The following is a 19,931-nucleotide window of genomic DNA, read 5'->3' on the forward strand; positions in this document are numbered from 1 at the left end:
AGAGTAAATTGAGGGAGAAAATGGGGAATGCGGTTTATGTTCACACTTCTTAGGCTGCTAGTTGCATGAAAAAGGTATGGTGTCTTGCTCATAGATCCTGAGTTGTATTGTTCTTTTAGCTGAACCAGCTGTCCTTATTTTTAATTTCACATTTCAGTTTGTTGGAGACAGGGAGCCATGTGTGGAATCTTTGTGCTTCCCAGTTCAGGCATTACTTCCTTAAGTGTTTCTACCCCTCACTGTGCAACAGGGTACTGGATGGGTGCAATTCACCAGTGCTTGTATTCTAATAATCACAAAAATAATTAGTAGAGCTAAATGATACAAAGAAGTCTTTCAGGTTCAATTTGGTCAATGACTTTTGTGTTAAAAGGTACATGGAGAAGCTGGGTATGTAAGATTACATTTAACCTGCCAGCTGCATGGAAGAATAATTCCATTATGTGTTAGGGTTCAGCTCTTCTTTTCTCCTTTGTATGTTTCTCAGGGTAGTAAATTACTATGTTATGCACAGGACAGATAAATCTGTTTTATACTTTAGGCCTTTTTATTAACCTATTGTACATTGGAAATAGCTCTGTGTAAATCCATGGATCTGCTTTGCTGTGAGAGCAGGTTTTCGTTTTGGTTTCTGTAGTACCACTACTTGGCTGTCATGCACTTATTTATAGAAGACATTTTATATGTTTGAGCAGTAGAACCTCTGTGAGTTGATGTTGTTTGTTGGATGTCATTTTTACCCCTTGTTCACTTGAGTGCCCCATGTGTTCAAATTCACTCCTGATCACTAATACATGGGGCTTGTGGCTGTGCTTTGGTTATCCTCAGCTTCCAGTATTTCAGTGCAGAATGTCAGTGCATTATCAGCTGCTGGGGTGTAGATGATTCTTTGCCTCCTCAACTCTGCAGCACTTTCCATTGCAAATACGATTCATAATCGTATTCTCAGGAATGACACGGGATGGGGTGAGTTTGCTGTTGGCAGACTTGTGATCTCTTCAGTAGCTGACATAGCTTTTTCTGTTGATTGTTGCCATTAAGTCCCAGCTGGATACTTTGGACATGTAGAGAATCATCATCATGTATGCTCAACTTATCTTCCTTACAGATCTTTTAATCACCAGAGAATCCTGTGACCACAAATAACACAGCTGAGCTTCCCATCTTTGGGTGAATCACAGGGGTCAGCACACCTCCTTGTAGGGAATTCCTCTCATGCTGGGAAAAAACACTGTCTTTATCATGGTTCCTCCCCAGTGGAGGTACTGAACAAAAAGACCTGAGATGAGAGTGGGTACAACCCTTCTTGTGTCCAAATTAATTGCACCCTGAGAGTATGACTGTTCTTTTGGGGGAGTCACTTACACTGGAATGTATATATGGTCAAACGCTCATGGAGAAAACAAGTGGTATGTTTGATAGTAGGTGGTGTTTAAGGTGTGCTGTCTGTGTAGCTTTCACCATCTGACCACTGTCATGGCCAGGGGGAATGGCAAAGGAGCCAAATGATGATTGACTTTATGTCCAGGTAAAGTCCAAAGCAGTGTGTACTCCAGCAGTTGGTGCCAGCCAAAACACTGTATCTGAGTGCAGAGAGGACACACATGCCAAGAGTGGTGGAGCTGCTTGATCTCCAGTTGCCATCAGCTAGGTTGGTTTGGGGAATGGAGCTTACACTATTCTAAACTGTTGTTAATATGTTTTGTCTACTACTAGATATGTCTGTGCAAAAACCTGATAAACCTTGCTTTGGAAGGCTTGTCTTATTACCATACTTACGACAGATTATTCCTGGGTCTAAGTATTGCACTGAGTTTTGTGGGCTGGACAACTTATGTGATTTTGGTGATTATCAAGACCCACACCAATTTGACGAAGGCTGTTCAGACTAATAAGGTAAGTCAGAAATATGCAATGATTTTTTTTTTTTGTATCATTTTTCAGAATTATATGTATGTTCAGTCTCTCTGTGCAGGAGACCAAATTGTACACCTTCCACTTCTTTTGACTACATGTGAAAACTGGCATGCTATGGAGATTTTAGCTACTGTAATCTTGCATTGTGGTACCAGATGGTCCATTTATTTGGATCAGTATTCTTAGACCATGTAAGTCTGAGTATGCAATACTATGCTTTCTCAGTTTCTTCCTTCCTACAGCTGTACATTTACTAGATGCTAGTGTGAGTATAAACAAACAGAGTGACAGAAAACTATTAGAGGGTCTGTCTTTAACCAGAATTCAGTTTTCAGCATTAATTGTAGTAAAGTCAGCACTCTGTTGCAATAATACTTGCTTGAAAGAATACAGACTTCAGGCTTCCATTTTGGTTTTTCTGCTTTACTGTAAGGCCAAAAAAATTAGCATGTAAGTTATTTTATTCCTGTCCTCTTTAGCAGTGTGAAATTAATTTTCAGAAGCTGTGCAGTTAAATCATTGCATTTTAAAATGTATAATGTGTTTTAATAGAAAGATGGACTGTGGTTTCACAGCTTGGGTTGTTTTCTTGCTCTTTGTGATTTGCAAGGGTGCAACAGAGGACATCAAAGGTGAAGGAAGCTCTTTATGACAAGATTATTATGGTTTGATTTTTCACAAAGTCCAAAATCCTAGAAAATTCATTTATTTTCAGTCATTCGTCAAGAAAAGAGACACCTCAAAAAGGTGAACAGGCAAAAAGCTAGCATTTCACTAGTGAAGGATTAAAGCCTTGGGGAAGGAAACTTCAAACCTTTGCTTCAGAATAAAAGAAATTGTTTAATTTGCTGATGTAAATGAGAATAAGCAATCAGCAACTTTACTGCCTTCAATATATTACTCTGAGAAAATTCCTATCATGCTATCTTGAGGTTTTTACTACTGGCTGAAATGAGATAGCCTTGACCTTTAATGAAAATGATCAAACAAAAATCAAATGGAAAATATTCATAAGCACTGTACTGCATGATTTAGGTTTTCTTTCATCAAATAACTGAAAAGTAGTAATCCAAAAAGCATGTTATGTTAGATATGGACAACATAATTACAAGAAATATACTGAGTATCGGGCACATTAATGAATACATTAAACAAAAACTTAGCATTTTTAGTTGACATCAGATTTTCATTTGGTATGTTGATTGTACTTGTTGAAGACAAATTTTATGCTAGTGATGCTGGTAGGAAAAAAAAAAGCTTTCTTAGTTCTTTGTCCATATAATTTTTCTTTCCTCAGTTTTAACAAGAGGTCTTTTTCTGTAGAAACCTTTTTTAGTGTTCCTAAGTACTTGGGGAATCACAGTGTGAGGCTGATGTTTCATATATGGGACTTATTTTGTTTAGAGATAGTACTGGAGCTACTTAAAGAATTTTGCTGAGAAACTAATCTACCATTGACAAATAGTCTTCTGCAAAGCACAGCCTTATAATATCTGAATAATGAAACTGCATATCCTGTATAAAGTTTTGGCTTCATATGCTGCACCTGAAAAAACTTTGTAGTCCATTGTTTCACTTAGCAAGAAGCTTAACCTTTTAATCTATTTCTAAACATACACAGAGAATTCAAATCTGGTTTCCGTTTTCAGTGCATGAACAGCTAGATTGAACTCTATAATATTTATGTCTCTGTGTGGAATAAAACGTTGATCGTATGTGTTTACTTGATCAATGATAAGTTATATAGTATGTGTATTATATCTATACACATTCATTCTGTCTATATGTCAGCAAATGTAAAATTTGAAACTAAAAAAAAATTACATTAGGGCAGCTTTCTATGTGACTCTTATTTAATGGCAAATTTTAACAGAAAATGAATTTTAAAAACAATTTAGAGCTTGCCTTTGCTGTCAGTTTAGATCAAGGCAGTTATGTATCAGATGCAGGGTGGGGGCAGAAAAAATGTTAACCCATCTATGTAAACTGCTAATTGAATGTCTTCTCAGCGTACATAGCATAGTTGCATATCTGTCTACATAACTCATTCAAGGAAACTGACATTCGTGTAGGAGAAAAGTGTCTTCAGTTATTACCTACACAATACGTCCAGTCACTGAAGCTGTCTTTGCTATATCAAGTTGCAATACATAAAGATCAAATTGTTTATTTAAAACTTGTACGTCATCTTCCCTTACCTATATTTCTTCTGATATCTGAATGTCCCTAAATAAGGAAGAGTAGTTCAATGACCAGGTAAAAGGCACATGCAGAGTAACTGCTTAAATGCTTCTCTTTGCATAAAGGAGAGTTTGCTACTACCTGGTGAATAAGGACTAGCATACCTGTCTGTGATTACCTATTTTTAAAATTTCCTTTCTCTCTTTCATTTCCTTTCTCTCTGATCTTTCTCCTTACAGCTCTCTCAATCTGAAAATGCGTTTCTTTGAGCACGTGGTGGGGGGAATGTTCAAATCTTTTACCTTTATTATTTTTAAAATTGTCTTTTAGAAAAACCCAAAGCTAGTGTTCTAGGTTAGGATTAAATACAATAACAGTTCTAGCTATGATAGGAACCTTTTAGTGCTGTGTGGCTCTAGTCCTCTATTTTGAAATTTTAGGTTCTTTGAGTAAGGCTGTTGCTCATGTGGAAGCTTGGTTGCAGGCGTCCTTTCCTTCAGTACTTGTCCCTAAATCCTGAAGAGTTGCGTTTTGATTTTTTTTCCAGTAGGAGTTAATGCTTTATATTTCAATTAAATTAGTTCTCTTACAAATGTTTCAAGCAGGAGGAAACATGTGCTAATGGAATTTTCTTTAAACATTTTGACTGTAATTCCATGAACTGAACTTGAACTCAAAAGGTTATGTTTTAAGTCTGTTTTTAGAATCTAAATTTGAGTGTTCCTTTTTTTCCAAGACCCTTAGCCTCTCTGACTTAAAATGGACTTCAAGTATCCATTGAACATAAATAACATTGAACACATTGATCTTCCAGATTGTACAAGTGTGCCTTGCCTGTGCAGGTTTTACTGCAAGACCTTATTTAGAGACATGTTTAGAATTAGATCTTCAAATCTACTGTTGTTTGTTTTTCATCTGACTGGAAATGACATCCAGATTTCTCTACATAGACACAAGGCAGCTTGAGTGTCTGTGCTGAAATAACATTTGCTTTACTGTGTAACTAACAAAAGGAAAATAGTGTGTAGTTTAAAACATTTTATTACTGTTTCAGGAGTGTTTGTCCCACCGTTTGTTTTACAGGAACCTGCTGTTCTCTTCTACAGTTTTGCCTTTGTTGGACTGGTAATAGGTTTTTTCCTGTTGATTCAAACTTGTCCTTGGACGTACTACATATACTGTCTCTTGCCAGTACCAGTATGGTATGCAGTTGTGAGAGAGTAAGTAAAGAATGCATTTTACAAAGAATGTTTTATAAAATCGCGTCTCTGCTTCCTTTTTGTTAACAATTAAACTTTTCCCATAAGTTTGGGAGAAAAAGTTAGGTACAATTTTATTAAACTGAAATGCTTCCTGAGACATTCCAGGGGACTCTGGTTTCTATTTCACTTCACATATAGAGTAGTTTCCAAACAGACTGATACAGCTGCCAATTGTAGAAGATATCTTTTCTGTTAGCAGAAATAAATATATTTCCAAGACAAAATGCTTTTAGTACTCTCATGACTCTGGCAAAAGGGTGCTAAAATCTTAGGCAAGTACCCGTAGCAATTTGTCACATTTCTCCAGTAATTTTGGAATAGTACAATCCTGTAGAGGGTCAAGAAGCTCAACTCCTGTTGCTTTTGAAGAACATGCACTAGTCATGTTGAGGGTTGTGCTCTGATATTGAAACAGACTTGTCTTGTTTGGGTCTCAAAATCAAAAAATCTCGTTACCTTCTGATTTCTATTACTAACCTGGCAATTCTGTAAATACCAACTCAATATTATTCAGATAAAATGAGACCAAGTGCACTAAGGTAATGAGCTGCCTCATAAACCACTGCAAAACTAACTGGGGATTTTTTTTTTCCTGTCTCTAGAACTTCTGAGTGTTTAATCAGTTATGATGGACATAAAGCACAGCATAACCAAAAATGTTCATAAACTCAGAGTGAATTTGGATGAAGAATAATCTAAAACTTGTCCAAAATATTGGCAAAGATGGGCCAGAAATGGGAGGGAAAACCTGGAGGGTTTTAGTGTAGATTTCTTATCTAGTAAAACTGGGCAGAAGCTGCTTCATGTGATCTCCCAGTCTGTTTCTAAACAGTAGGTGGGATCAGCAGTGACTTAAACATTTATTGTGCTCTGATCCCCTCTCCACCCTTTAAAGGTAAAATCCTGTGTTATTTCTGTTTTTTAAAAATAATAACCATCTTGTTCCATCATTTTTAACAGAATTCCTGTTATTCAAGACCTCGCAGCAAATCTCTTGTCACTTCCTATCCATCAGTCTGTAGGGTTCTTGTTGGTTTGTACACTGGGAATTGAAATACTAGTAAGTATTTCATCTGTATGTATCAACAGGGTATCTCATTGCTAGCATTTTACCTCTGAGAAGTTATAACTATTATTAATGTACTTGTTCTTCAGTCTTGTGTTAGATTTGTGGGTTTTTTCTTGTTTTTTTATTAGGTCTTCAGCTTTTTCTACCGCTCTACTCTAACCATTGGTCTTCTTGTCTTTGCTGGCTGGCCAGTGATCACACAGCTGTGGGTTCAAGCAAAGGTACTGTATTGATTTGTCTAAAAAGAGCATTTTCAGTGGCTAACATTTGATTGCGTCTTAGGATGTTTAGACTGGTCTTTTTGGAATGCTCCTTTAGATTCTTGCTCAGTTATGCTCTTATTCTGACCTCTGTCCTGAACAGCATGTAGCAAGGCAATGGGTTGAATATGATCTGGATAGAACTCTTACACAAGTTAAGTAACAAGACTGCTTAAGAATTTCAGAGTAGCTATGAGTTAGCTCTTAGTGTTATGCTAAGGATAAAAAAAAAAAAGCTTGACTTAAAGTCATATGAAATACACATAATTTATTAAATTGTAACGGTGATAAAAGTGTTGACATGCATGATTGGTGAAAAGTGCCACCATTTAAGTAAAATAATAATGTATTGGGGAAAAAAATTACAACTGAAATATGCTTGTAAATTCAATACTGTCTGCAATCTGCTGGCATGCACTGTTCCTCAGAGGTAGCCTTCTGTACTGTTTTTTTTCCAGGAAAAAACTTCACTTTTGTAGATATGAGTGTGAACTGGCACAACTTTTGATGTAAGAGGCATTTCTTCCATTAGTTTGTTCAAACATCTCTAATTTCACAGGATACCTAAAACCCAAGGTTCTGGGGTAACATCAAGATTTTAATTAAAACAAAAAAAACATAGTCAAATTGCTCTGTAAGTACTGTCAAGCTGGAGATTTGTTTTGGTGATTTTTTTTGTTGTTAGTTAGTTTTTTATTTATTTAAGTAATCAAGTAACTTTTCTTCAGCTGGATATATACAGAAGATGTTTTGTAGCACTGAAAATTTCCTTTCAGGAACTTGACTCTGACTTGCACTTGAAAACATCAAGAGATATAGCTCTGTCTTTATTTAGAGTAAAATATCTGGGATAGGTTGTTTTGTTTGTTCCTCCTAGCAAGGAATTTAGAGTACTACTTAGATTATTATGGTGGTTAAATCAAATGGCATTCAGATTCAGAGACGGGAAAATGTTACCATATTGCTGGAAAACAGGTGATTAGTCAGTAGCTGCAAACTTCTGATGAGATTAGTTTTACTCCTTTCTTCCATAAGGTTACTCATTAGCTTTCTGGTGACAGCAAAGTGTGTGAAGGCCACACTTTGAGAAGGTACTTTTAAGTATAAGCTTAGCTTTAATTCACATTGTCTTTGATAGGATTTTAACAGCTGTTTAAATGAGATTCTTTTCTGTATTAAACTGAAATGCTGTAATACCAGTTACCCTGTGCCCCTTTCAGTTGATTTTTGGTCTGTGGGCAATGCTAGTAGCCATTAGTAGTTCACTACAAGTATTTTTTTCTGTTTAGACAATTTTCTGTCCATGTGGTCTCCAAAAAATCCCATTTGTTTTTCTTCTTTTAGACAACAACATTGATCTGGACTCTTCTGTGTGTGCTCCTGGCAATATTTCCTTTAATGCCTGTTGTAGGAAGAGAACCAAATATTCCTCTGGTGTAAGAATCTCATGTTGTTCTTTAAACTTCTTTATTTCCCTCTTTGATATTCAAAATTTCAACGGACTTTTGATATATGTGAGGAATTGTATTATTGAAAGCTTGCTGAGACAGGCATTGACATTCAGAATTTAAATAACATTATAGAGCCCTCAGGTTTTCACTAATCTGAACGAGAATAGACTTTTTAATTATTTTGCCACTTGTATGTGCTCTTTGCATTATTCTGTAATTTCCTTTAGGATGTAATATTTTCCACAATACAAAAATTTGCAGATTTTGCATTAAAAGTTGTCATTAAAGGAGGAGCTTCACTGGGGTGCAAACATGGTGAATAGCAATGACATATGTGAATAAGAGTATATATTCAGAAGTAGTTTACTTTGATAACAACTTTCTGAATTCCTGCATCTAATTTTGAATAATCTGTCTTTGAGTAGCCCTCTCCACCTAATGAACTATTCAGGGAAATAGAATAAATAGGATAGGCAGAGCTGCCTGCTTCCTTAATGGGTCCTTTGTCTCTTCTTTTTTTCCACTTTGCTTCTCTGTTCTGCGCTTTCCTTTCTGGTGTTGCTTGTCTGATTTTCTACAGCTGTTGACTTGCATTTTTTTTCTAGTACACCTTTTTTGTCTGTTCCTCACTTCCTGTGAGATACTCTTTCATCATACAAGAATTTTCGCATATCTGGATGCAATCCAGGTGGTTGGCCAGAAGGTGTTAGGTTTGTGGTATCATTGTAGTTACTGCAGAGATAGACTTGAATTGACCTGAACTGCAATGGCTCCTTCTGCTGTCTGGCAGAAGATATTATGCCCTATCAAAGCCTGTGTACCTGATCCTCAGTAAAAATAAAGGATTTAAGCCATACTAAATGATTGCAGATTATGAGCCTAGATAGTAACATTTTGCCTTGATATTTTTCACTGTGGTTTAAATTTATCTTTTGAAAATGCTTCTTACTTAGTCTTGATGCTTCGACACTTTAGAAATATTCAGGACAGATTTGCTTTGGCTGCATTGTGACCTCTCAGCTGTATATACACATGTATGTATTTCTGCTGGTCCAAACTGAGGTGTTTTTTCAATTGCTTAGAACAATTGAGTATGGCTTAGAAATCAAAATGGAATTAAATGACCTTTGGATCTTCCCCCTGACACTTCTTTACATTCACCTTACCCCAGCTATACATCTTCCTGTTTATTCTTCTAGTGGAGCATTGTACCTCTGGAATAGTTTGCACCTGTCTGAATGTTGTCAAGGGAGTTTTGAAGCTGAAAATTCTTGAAGCAACAATTAAAAATATATGTATGTGTGACACTTCAGGATATGAAAGAGAAGGAGATGCTGAGAGAGAAGATATAGGAAGGAGGGAAGGAGTGCCAGTGAGAAATAGGTGCTTTCTTAGATCTAGTATTGAGCAGTGGCACTGGATGTCAGGTCAGGGCTTTTTCAGTACATTAATGAAGCTTGTATGGTAAGAACAGGGAGCTTCTGACTCAACTCATTTATAAAAAGGAAGCATACAAGAGGTAAAAGCAAGGTCAGATGATCAAGGACATAGGGACACTGTCTGAATATGCAAAATAGGTTAGGAAAGCTAAAGCTTTGCTGGACTTGAATCTAGTGTGGTATATAAAGTACAAGAAGACAGCATCCAGCAGCAAAAGGAAGATGGGAGAATGTGGCCCTGCTGCTGATTAGGATGAGCACCTGGTGATGAAGGACATGGAAAAAGCTGAGACCTTCTGCCTCCATCTTTATTGATAAGACTGGCATCAGGAATCCCAGCCTTCAAACTGCTGAGATTTGTCAGTAGTCAGAATTCCGTGATTCTGTGATTCTGTCAGGAAGTCTGCAGCAAGGAAGACATAACCGTAGTGGAAGAGGGTCTGGTTAGGAACATCTAAACAAATTGGGCATGCATGAGTCTATGAGCACTGCTGGGATACACCCAAGAGAGCTGAAGGAGCTGGTCAGTGTCAGTGATAATCTTTGAAGAGTTGTTGCAATGGCTGGTAGGAGAGGTTCATGAGGACTGGAAGAAAGCAGATGTTGTCACTGCTACCTTCAAAAAGGGCAAGACATAGGAGAGGATTCAGGGGACCATAGGTCAGTCAGCCTCACCTCACTCCCTGTTAAGGTACTTGAGCATCTAATCCTGGAAGAAAATAATTTCTAAACATATGAAGGACAAAAAGGTGATTGGGGAGCAGTCAGCATTAATTTATGAAGAGGAAGTTGTGCTTGACCAACCTGAGAAGACTGGCTCAGTGAGCCAGGGGAGAGCAGTGAGTATTGTTTCTTTTTACTTCAGCAAGGATTTTTGTACTGTCTCCTATAATATCCTCATACACAAATGGATGGTGTACAGGCTAGATAAGTGTGCTGTGAGGTGGACTGGAAACGGGCTTAACTGTCAAATTCAACAAATTGTAATCAGTGCCAGAAAGTCCAGCTGGAGGCTCGACACTAGTGGTTCACAGCAAGGTTTGATATTGGGGCCGCTACTGTTTTAACATCTTCATTACAGACCTGGGAGGTGAGATAGAATGCATCTCAACGAGTTTGCAGCAGATGGATGTGCTGCCCTTCAAAGGGTGGCCCTGACAAGATGCGTCTGGAAGTGCTGTGTCCAGTTCTGGGTTCTGTGGAAAGAAAGATGGACATACTTGGACCAGGTCAAGAGAATGGCCATTAAGATGGGTAAAGGATTAGAGTATCTGTCACAGGAGAGCAAGCAAGAGCCAGGACTGCTTATCCTAGAGGAGAGATTGATAGAGCTGGAACTGTTTTTTCTGAAGTAGAAGACTCAGGAGGATCTTATCAATGTTTATAGTATGTATCTGGAGGAGAAGAGTAAAGGAGACGGATTCTTCTTAGTGGTGAAGAGACAAGAAATGGGCAAAATTTCAGATACAGGAAATTCTGCTTAAACGTTAGAAAAAAAGCATTTTTACACCAAGGCAGGTCATTGACTGGAAGAGGTTCTCCAGAGAGGTTGTGGAGTCTCTATCAATGGAAGTATTCAATACCCAGCTAGATACGTCTCTGAGCAGCCTGCTGCAGGTGGCGCTGCTTTGAGCAGGGAGTTGGACTAGACTGATTTACAGAGATACCTTCCAACCTCCATTCTCTGAGTGAGTAGCCTGCAACAGTGTTCCCATATTGGTTAGGTCATTGCTTTTGAGATACACCTATGTAGCCTGATCTTACTGAGTAGGGGGTATTTGTACATGTTTGTGTCATGCCTGAAAAAACACAGGGAATGCAACAGTCACAAATGGATGTTTTTGTCAGTAGTCTCTCAGTGGAGATACCAAGGGACAAGTGGAAATGAGGACTGCATGGTTTGACTGCTTCCATATGAAGGTTGCAGCATGACAGAAATACATGCAAAAAACTTGTGATGCCTTTAAAGTTCCCCAGTTTGCTTGATGATTTTATTAGTATTGATCTTTTAGGGAATTATGTCTGTTATTTTGAAACAGTGTTGTAATTAACAGATTTACTCAATAATGCCAAACTGTGGGTTTTTTCTGTTTGTGATGAGTGACAGTCTTCCTGTTAGTCCTGTTGTTGGATTTAAACAAGCTATGTATTTGAGAGTAATAGTGGTGTAATTTCCCTGTTAGATGACAAACCTGACAAATCTTGAAACCACTAACTTTAGGTCACTGATCACTGTTGGTATTTCATTCAAAATACTATTTGCAGGTAATCAAAAGTACCTAAAAATATTGAGTGACAGCTCAGGCATGTGGACAAAATAGAGATTTAGGGTTGGATTTTTTTTTGGCACTGCCGTGAAAAGTGCACAACTGTATTTGTGGATGGCAAGCCTGTATTAAAACAAAACAAAACAAAACCAACAAACCCAAACCTACAAATATCACAGCCCCAGCCCCTGATGCCCTGCCCAAAAAACCCCAAACAAACCAAACCAACCACTTAAAAAAAACAACCAAACAAACCACACTTGATTCTGAATTGGATTTTTTAAAGCTGGATGTTGAATTTCCTTAACTTATTAAATCTTGATACTGTAATGAATTATGGCATCTTAGTGAAGAACACTTCTGTGAAAATTGCCTGAATGTTTTGTCGATACTTCCTGGGATTTTATTGTTCTTTTGTTTCTTTTTACAGAATAGCAGCTGGTTTACTGACTCTTCTGATCTCTTGCTTCTCACTGGCATCTCTTTGTAAAAGTGAAAATAAGTACAGAAATAAAGAAGATCTGAAAGTACTTTTGTATCAGGTCAGTTGCTACTTTTCAGTAATTCTGAATATTAGAGGACTTTTACATGTAAATTTTTACATCTTTTTCAAGACCATGTTTCTACTATGGCCACAATTGTCACGAAGAAAGTGATTGTTCCTAAGAATTTTCCCCTTTACTATTTCAAAAGGACCATGCGCTCATGGTAATATACGTTTTTAAATATCATAATGCTGTGTTCCCCAAAGCTCATCTTGTGCATATTTATATGTGTTGATAACATAGATGTGCATAGAAATTTTGATGCTCTACTCAGAATGTTGGTTCTGCCTTCCGTCTGTGTATGTAACTGTGTATGTGACCTTTGCAGGAATTACACGTGCACACTAAGGACAGGCTTGCTGTTTTAGGGGGTTATTTGCAGGTTTTGGCTGTTGAATAACTATATGAGAGCTGATTTTCTGTTGGGTAAAGCTTCTTTCAGATGAAAGATGTTGTGTTTTTTTAAATAGCTTCGTAAAATAGCTAGATAATTTCATATTAGGTGTTAATTAAGTTCTAGAGAACATTTAAGATTCTAATAATACCTTGCATGAGTGTTGTCCTCTTTTTTAAACAAACAAACAAACAAACAAACAAAAAACCCAAACTTATTACAAGATAATGTTTTTATTTCAGGACCAGCTTTATTGAATATGACTTCTGGGCTGGAGTCTCTTACTGAGCTAAGCAATGCATTCATTTATATCAGTGATTTGGATATGGAGCTCAAATGGGTTAAAAGGAGGAGGGGAAAGAATAATGAATGCTTAAAATGCCTTTATTAGAGCACATTCACATGTCTAATGTGGTGGTGGTTTCTCTTAACTTTTTCAGCTTAACTGTGGAAAAGAAGTATCAGTTCCTTTCCTAAGTATTTAGGACAGCTCGTTTCAGTATATACTCAGCAGTGGATTTCCCACTGGAACATCTGGAAACAAGTGGTACTGGGTAGTGGAGTGAGAGAGCAGTTGGCAGTCTGCCAGCGTCAACTCACCGCACAACTGCTGCAGCATCTCATGTGGTGTAACTTTGTGGAGAAGCTCACAAATTATGGTGATAATAAATCTGCAGTCTAAAAGTAATGCCAGACTATTCTTGAGCCAACTTCTGAGAATCAGGAAATTCACTCGCAGAGCCCCAAGATACTCAATTAGATTAAAACATTCTACCTGCTTGTTCAGGGAGTAACATCTTCCTTTTTTTCCCCAACCTTTAAGATCGTAAAGGTCCTCAAAGAGCTCCTTAATTAGCAAGTATTTTATAATAGTGACATCTAATTACTAATCTCTATTAGATTTTTCTTTCAAAAGCTTACTTGGGAACAGAAAACATAGGATCCACCATTCACACTCTGGGTAAGGAAAGGATTGGAAAGGGAGATTATTCAGACTTAGAGGGGGAAAAGGACATTACAGAGGGATTACCCATTTTTAAGTAAATTACTTGTTTTGAGTTTAGGTTGCATTTAGTTGCTTTGAAACATACAGGAATATGAATGGAAAATGTCAGAAGACATTTATAGGCAGTGGAATTCCTTTTTTCTCCTTTTTCTTTTGAATTTGAGTTTTCAGTGGGGTCAGGGAAGGGGGTAATCTTAAAAAATGCTGATTTGGAGCATTTTGAAAGTTATGAGTATCGATTTACAACTCCCAGGCAGTTTTAAGGGTAAGATGAATCCTCTAGTCAGATGCAACATACTTATTTTGCAATGGCAAACAGTGATCAGGGCACTGACATTCATACACATAAGCACATACAATCATGTTCCTGCTTTGCATCTAACAAGATTTTTCTTAAAAGTAGTTTTGGCAGCTCCCCTGTGTGTGGTGTTTGGAGGCAGCCCCTGAATACAGAGGCAGCTGTCTGATAAGTTGTTCCTTCCTATACAGGAAACTAAGATCAATTGTTTGATGTTTCTTTGTTTCGGGGAATGAGAAGATAGAATAATTTGCTACAGGTCTTCCTTTTGTTTGCCACTTTCCTACAAGTATTGACTGAAGTGGAAGGGAAAATACAACATCCCTTCCTCATACTCTTTATGCTTTATCTTGAGAATTCCCTTAGCTACTCTAACATTTTATAGGTTCAGCTCTGATTAAAAGCCTTTGAGTTATAGAATGGAGGAGGAATAGCTGGTGTTTCCAGGTTTTTGTTATTTTCTCCCTTTAGCAAAAAGCCTACTGATCTGGCCAAGCTTCTCTGATCAGGGTACCCTTACTCCTTTTTTCTCTTATTATCTTTTTTTTTTTTTTTTAAATCCTTTTCCTGTTTATTTTTATAGTGCCTGTGTGCAAGAACCCTCTTTTAAATCTTTCATTTCACCTCACCTCATATTTTTGCATCTGCTCATTTGGGATGAGATACAAGAAATAGGGTAATATTCCCCAAAGGCTGAAGTAGTTCTTACTTGCATGAGTTGTTCTTCACAAATTATTTTGGAATTGCATCTGAATAAAGACCTTTCTTGAGCATAGCCTAGGCTTCTTCTTGTGCTTATGATGATTTTTTATTTTTTTTTCTATACTGGAGACAACTTTCTTCTTTTTTTTCCAAGTGATCTTCCATTTCCATCTGGGAATTAGCCTGTAGATATCATACCTGGTAAGGAACAAAGCTTGTTCCTATTACATAAATTGTTCTCTTGGTCAAAAAGAAACCTGAATTGGCAGAGACCCTCAGAGTAGGCAAAAAACCCACCAGTTTTCATATAGTCCTCACAGAAAAGACAATTTCCTCTGATTTGGTCCTGAACTATGTATTTTTGTGTTGGTTTCTCCATAGATGGGACAGAGTGTACACCTTACAAATTAGTATGAACTGCATACCTGTATGCATCTGAAAGGCCATTTACAGGCTACTGATTTATTCACTGTTTTTTTTACCTATACACTGTGGATTTCCAACATGGGTATTAGTCTTAAAAAAACAATAAAGTTCCAGAAAACCAAACAACATAATCAAAAGATTTTTCATCAGAAGTGTATAAATAAGGAAAAATTATAAAATAAAAATGCAAGCTTGAGTAACTTGTATGGTTACATTTATGTTTCTGTTACAAAAACTTCAGTTATGTTTAAACCTCATTTTGAAGTTTTGATAAATGTCACTGCTTGAGGCAGAATATACTAATTATACTGTCATGCTTTATGAAAATAGCCAAGAGTTTCTCAGATTTTCTCTTTATTTTATTGAAGCAGAAATAACATGTTTTGGAGAACTTTGTTTGCTATGGCAAGGAGAGAGTTGTCTTTTGGTTAATGCCACTTCAGATTTCTAGCAAAGTGGATGTTGGTCTCTTTTCCCGAGTAACAAGTGATAGGATAAGAGGAAATGGCCTAAAGTTGCACCAGGGGAGGTTTAAATTGGATATTAGGAAAAAAATTTTTCACTGAGAGCATTATCAAGCATTGGAACAGGCTCCCCAGGGAAGTGGTTGAGTCATTATTTTTGGAGGTATTTAATGTATGTAAAGACATGGCACTTAAGGACATGATTTAGTGGTGCTCTTAGAAGTGTTAGGTTAATGATTGGTCTCAATGATCGTAAAGGTCTTTTCCAGCCTAAATTATTCTATGATCTTTGAGAATTCATTAAGGCTTCAGGAATGGTGAAAACAGGGTTAATTGTAATCCATCAGCTGGATTGTTGCAGTGCTTACTGTACAACTTAAATTTCTTGCTGGAGAGAACACTAGTTGCTCTTTGCCAGCAGTTTCATAGGTGAAGTCCAGATTTTTGCTGCACTACCAAAAACTGCTGTTTCCATTGGTTGATAATGTTGGGCCAAGTTATTATCCTTAGAGTGCTTGAACTTCCTGTGGGTCCCAGGTAGTGAGTTTATTAATTTTGTCATCTAAATTAGGAAGAGAAATAAACAGTAGGAATCCATGTCATATCAATGGAACTAGGGGTCAGGAGGAGTGTTTTCAACCAGCCTTTTGCAGTGTCCAGTTCATGGTGCTGGTTCTCCCACTCTACTCCCTATACGTTGTTACCATGTTAGATGCTCAGGAGACCTCCCAGCTGGGGAAGAGGTGTAGGTCACCCTTCGTTTCCTGTTTCTAGCTGTGACCTATGGATCAGTGTTTCTCAGAGGCCAGATCTTAAGCTTTTCAAAAATAATTTCTGAACTTCAAAGAGGGCTGTGAAGGGAGAAAGAAGACAGATTCTTAGCTGGAGACCTCTGTTTGCATCTCCAAGTTGCTTCTGCTCTTCTTCACAGTTCTGGAGATGCTGGTGAAAGCTGAGAGCAGTTTCAGCTGAGAATACTGGAGGTTCAAAAGCAGATGCTGAGCCCTTCCCTGCACTCTGACATAGATCTAGCAGCAGGAAATTTGGTTTACTTATGTCCCCAGGTCTTCACAAGTCTTCCAAGGCATAAGGTGTATTATGGGAGATGACACAAAGTGAGCGTGAGGTGATTTCACCAGTGGCTAGAGCATAGCAGAGGGATTACCAGAGCTCATGACACTAAAAGAAGTTGAAAAGGTTTATCAAAGGGGAGAGATCTGGCCTGAATTCAGCAAAAGCATCCCAAATAAACATCAGAAGTCTGAAGGGAACAATTCCCTGAGTTTTTGGAGGCTTAATGCTTTGACCCAGCTAGAAATATGTGCACAAATACAAGGTACATGTTCTTGAGGCCTGAAATTAAATAGAAGCAGCAGATATTGAGCACCTGTGAAACCCAGCCAAAAAAGGATGCTGACTGCTGAATGAATCTGCTGGGTGGCTACCACTAGGTATTGCTCCAACTTTTCATCTGGTAAAAAGTGATGGATGTGAAAACTGTTTAGTTGCTTTGCACTATAAAAGTCACAACAGCAATTACATCTTGATTTAAAGCAGTGTTTGCAAAGTACTGTGCGTGCTTGGTTTGTCTTTTAGTGGAACTGCAGAGTCGTGAATAAATAGCACTCATTGAAAACTTGGTTCAAGCATTTTCTTGGATAATTTTCATCTTTCAAAAATAACTGACTCAGGGAAATTTTCCTAAGGTATTTTTGCGCCTACTTGAATTAGTCAAGAAAAAAAACCCTCTTCAGCTTCACTGCTTCTCCAAGTCAGAGGAGACTGACTCTGCTTGCAGTGTTTCAGACAATTTAGTTTGAACAGTGTGCTAAGATAGCAGCGTCTTTCTGTCTGTGCAAATCCACCTCCAATCTGCTCTGCTGCTGCTGTGTCTTCCTACAGGATCTCTTCTTCCCATGCTCTTGCCTTAACTACTCTTCCCCTTCACCCTGTGCTGGATCCATCAGCAAAGCCAGAGGTTATGTTAGTGCTTTGTGGTTGCTGTTTGAGGACAAGTACTCCTCACAAAACTGGGGGCATATGTTTTCTGTGGTTTACATGAGTGTTTAAGTAGTTACTCTTGGGTCATTTAAGTCAGTGATACAAGGCACTTGTTCAAACTATTTTTAGATAGCACAAGCAATAACAATAAAGTTAAAAAAGAAAACAAAAAAAGCAGAAGTGTGGGGTTTTTTTAAGGAAGTTTTAAATAGCATAAATTGTAAAAAACTTTACTCAACACTGCCTGTCAGACTTCCTGTTCTTGTTGATTCAGTTGACTTATTTATGCAACTCTAAAGCATACTTGTATATTTATGTATTTAGTGTGGGATGGCGGAGATCCATACGTTAACTATGTGTTTTACTGTCTGATTTCTTCTTTCTAGATGTTGAGTATTGCACTTTCGACATATGTTGTGAACAGTACCCACGACAGTCTTAAGAATAAACAGGGATTGCCTGTATTGAATCAAATTATTAGCTGGATAACTCTAGGTAAGAGCATCTTCCCTCCCAAACTTCTATGCTGATAGTTTGTGGGGCTTGGGGTTAGGTGGAGGGCAGTGACATTTTTTAATTAACATCTTACTTTTGCACGTGTTTCTTTATTGGACTTCCAGTAGTTCTTCCATGTGCTCACTGTTCTTTCCTAAGTGAGGGTTTTTTTGAGGAATATGTTAGAAAGTCTTCTGAAATATTACACCTTTGTAAGTTTGTATTTAAATGCAAACAGTTTTGATATACAAGTAGCTTTATATTTTGTTTTGAGTATTCTGAATATCTTGAAGACCCTTTTTAGGGATATAATGGTATAAACTCCCTTTTTGTTTTGCTTGGAGCCTGATAAGGGTGATCTGAGATGTTCTGCAAACAATCCTGTTAAGCATAAGGAAGTGAGGAAAGGTTGTTGCTGTATTTCAAAAGAAACTTGAAGATGGAACATATGGTGGAGAGTTATGGAAGTGCTTTTCAGAGCTACCTTGCAAAATACTTGTGAACTAATGATGCTAATGTATGTTTGATATCTGTTAGAACCTAAATATTTTAAAAAAACAAAACAATTTACAAGTGTATGGATTTTTCACCACTTTACAATTAAAATCTTAGGATGATTAAACGAAGCAAATGTAATAGTCACGGGTGTTATGGAATATAATAAAGAAGTATCTTTTGTATTTTGGGTATGAAGTAATTTCTGTAAGTCTCCATTAGAAAACAGTAAGCACTGTGTATCCCTGAGTGATCTAGAATGTGGGGTTTCTTCTAGAGCTAAATGTACCCCATGCAGTCTGATAGCAGCTCTTTGCTAAAATTCAAGAGTTTAAACTTAGTTTAACAGAAGAATTATGGCTCTTGTTACCTAGTTGCTGGACATCTTGTACATTCCTGTACTGATGACATTGTTTCGACTTAAGCAGAACTTGACAGTTTTAGCAATCCTGCTTGTTTGAACAAATAGATTCGTGATTGATACACCTGGTTGTGATCGTGTGTGTGACCAAGGCTGTCTTTGTCATGTAGTTTTCTTTGGACCATTTTCCTTTCCATCATGCTTTCCTAACTTGTTGTAGCTTGCTAAGCTAAGTGGGCATCTCTGTGTGAAAAGGAAAAGGTTATCTCTCCCTTTTATTTAAGGGTGAGAGAAAAATATTTTTCATCTGAGAGATTGTTTGGGCAGTTAGAGATGTCTAGAGTATATTAGAAATTCTCTTTGCTCTGGGTGATGTTTCTGTGATTTAAGCTAACAGTGAAGTAAACTGTATGTACCCCAAAGGTCTACTTGCTCCCACAGTAGTATTGCATATTTTAGCAAAGTCTTTCAGACTGGAAGTAATCATTTTAAGTGAATATGATATACAAGTATGTACTTGCTGAAGTTGCATTGCATAATTAAACACAGAACTTAGTGGGTAAAAAGCTAAGGCATCCAACATGCCCTCAATACTCCTGTTGGAGAGAAATGCCTTGTCACTACTATAACCACAGCTAGCATCTGTCTTGTCACTAGTGTGTACCACAAATGTGTGACCATAAGAATTAAGGTATCATGGTCTACTGTACCTTTCCCAAGGTTGGTGGCATTACTGGTGGTCAAACTCCTCTTCATCTGTTTTCTTAGTTGTGGAAGAATGGCAGTGTTACTTACTGAGCTTTCATTTTGGACCTCTGTGTATATCTATATAACCAGAAACACACAGATATCAGTTTTTATTCATAGTAATACTGATATTATTATTATGATCATCATG

At 37.4% G+C, this 19,931-nt stretch overlaps 1 protein-coding gene across 8 annotated transcripts in view; it reads left to right on the forward strand.

Annotated features, from left to right (window-relative positions):
* Positions 1 to 19,931, forward strand: part of PIGN (phosphatidylinositol glycan anchor biosynthesis class N) — a 106,105-nt gene that overhangs the window by 63,032 nt on the left and 23,142 nt on the right. For all 8 annotated transcript variants that reach the window (XR_007888633.1, XM_051610780.1, XM_051610781.1 and 5 more), the window contains 7 exons: positions 1,717 to 1,896; positions 5,182 to 5,318; positions 6,321 to 6,420; positions 6,558 to 6,650; positions 8,034 to 8,125; positions 12,277 to 12,388; positions 18,069 to 18,177. Coding sequence is in view for 7 of the 8 variants with exons in the window: in XM_051610780.1 (XP_051466740.1) it covers positions 1,717 to 1,896; positions 5,182 to 5,318; positions 6,321 to 6,420; positions 6,558 to 6,650; positions 8,034 to 8,125; positions 12,277 to 12,388; positions 18,069 to 18,177 (823 nt within the window). In the remaining variant the exon portion in view is untranslated. The remainder of the gene's footprint in view (positions 1 to 1,716; positions 1,897 to 5,181; positions 5,319 to 6,320; positions 6,421 to 6,557; positions 6,651 to 8,033; positions 8,126 to 12,276; positions 12,389 to 18,068; positions 18,178 to 19,931) is intronic.

This window comes from Apus apus, chromosome 2 (assembly GCF_020740795.1).
Source record: "Apus apus isolate bApuApu2 chromosome 2, bApuApu2.pri.cur, whole genome shotgun sequence".
NCBI classification, from domain to species: domain Eukaryota; kingdom Metazoa; phylum Chordata; class Aves; order Apodiformes; family Apodidae; genus Apus; species Apus apus.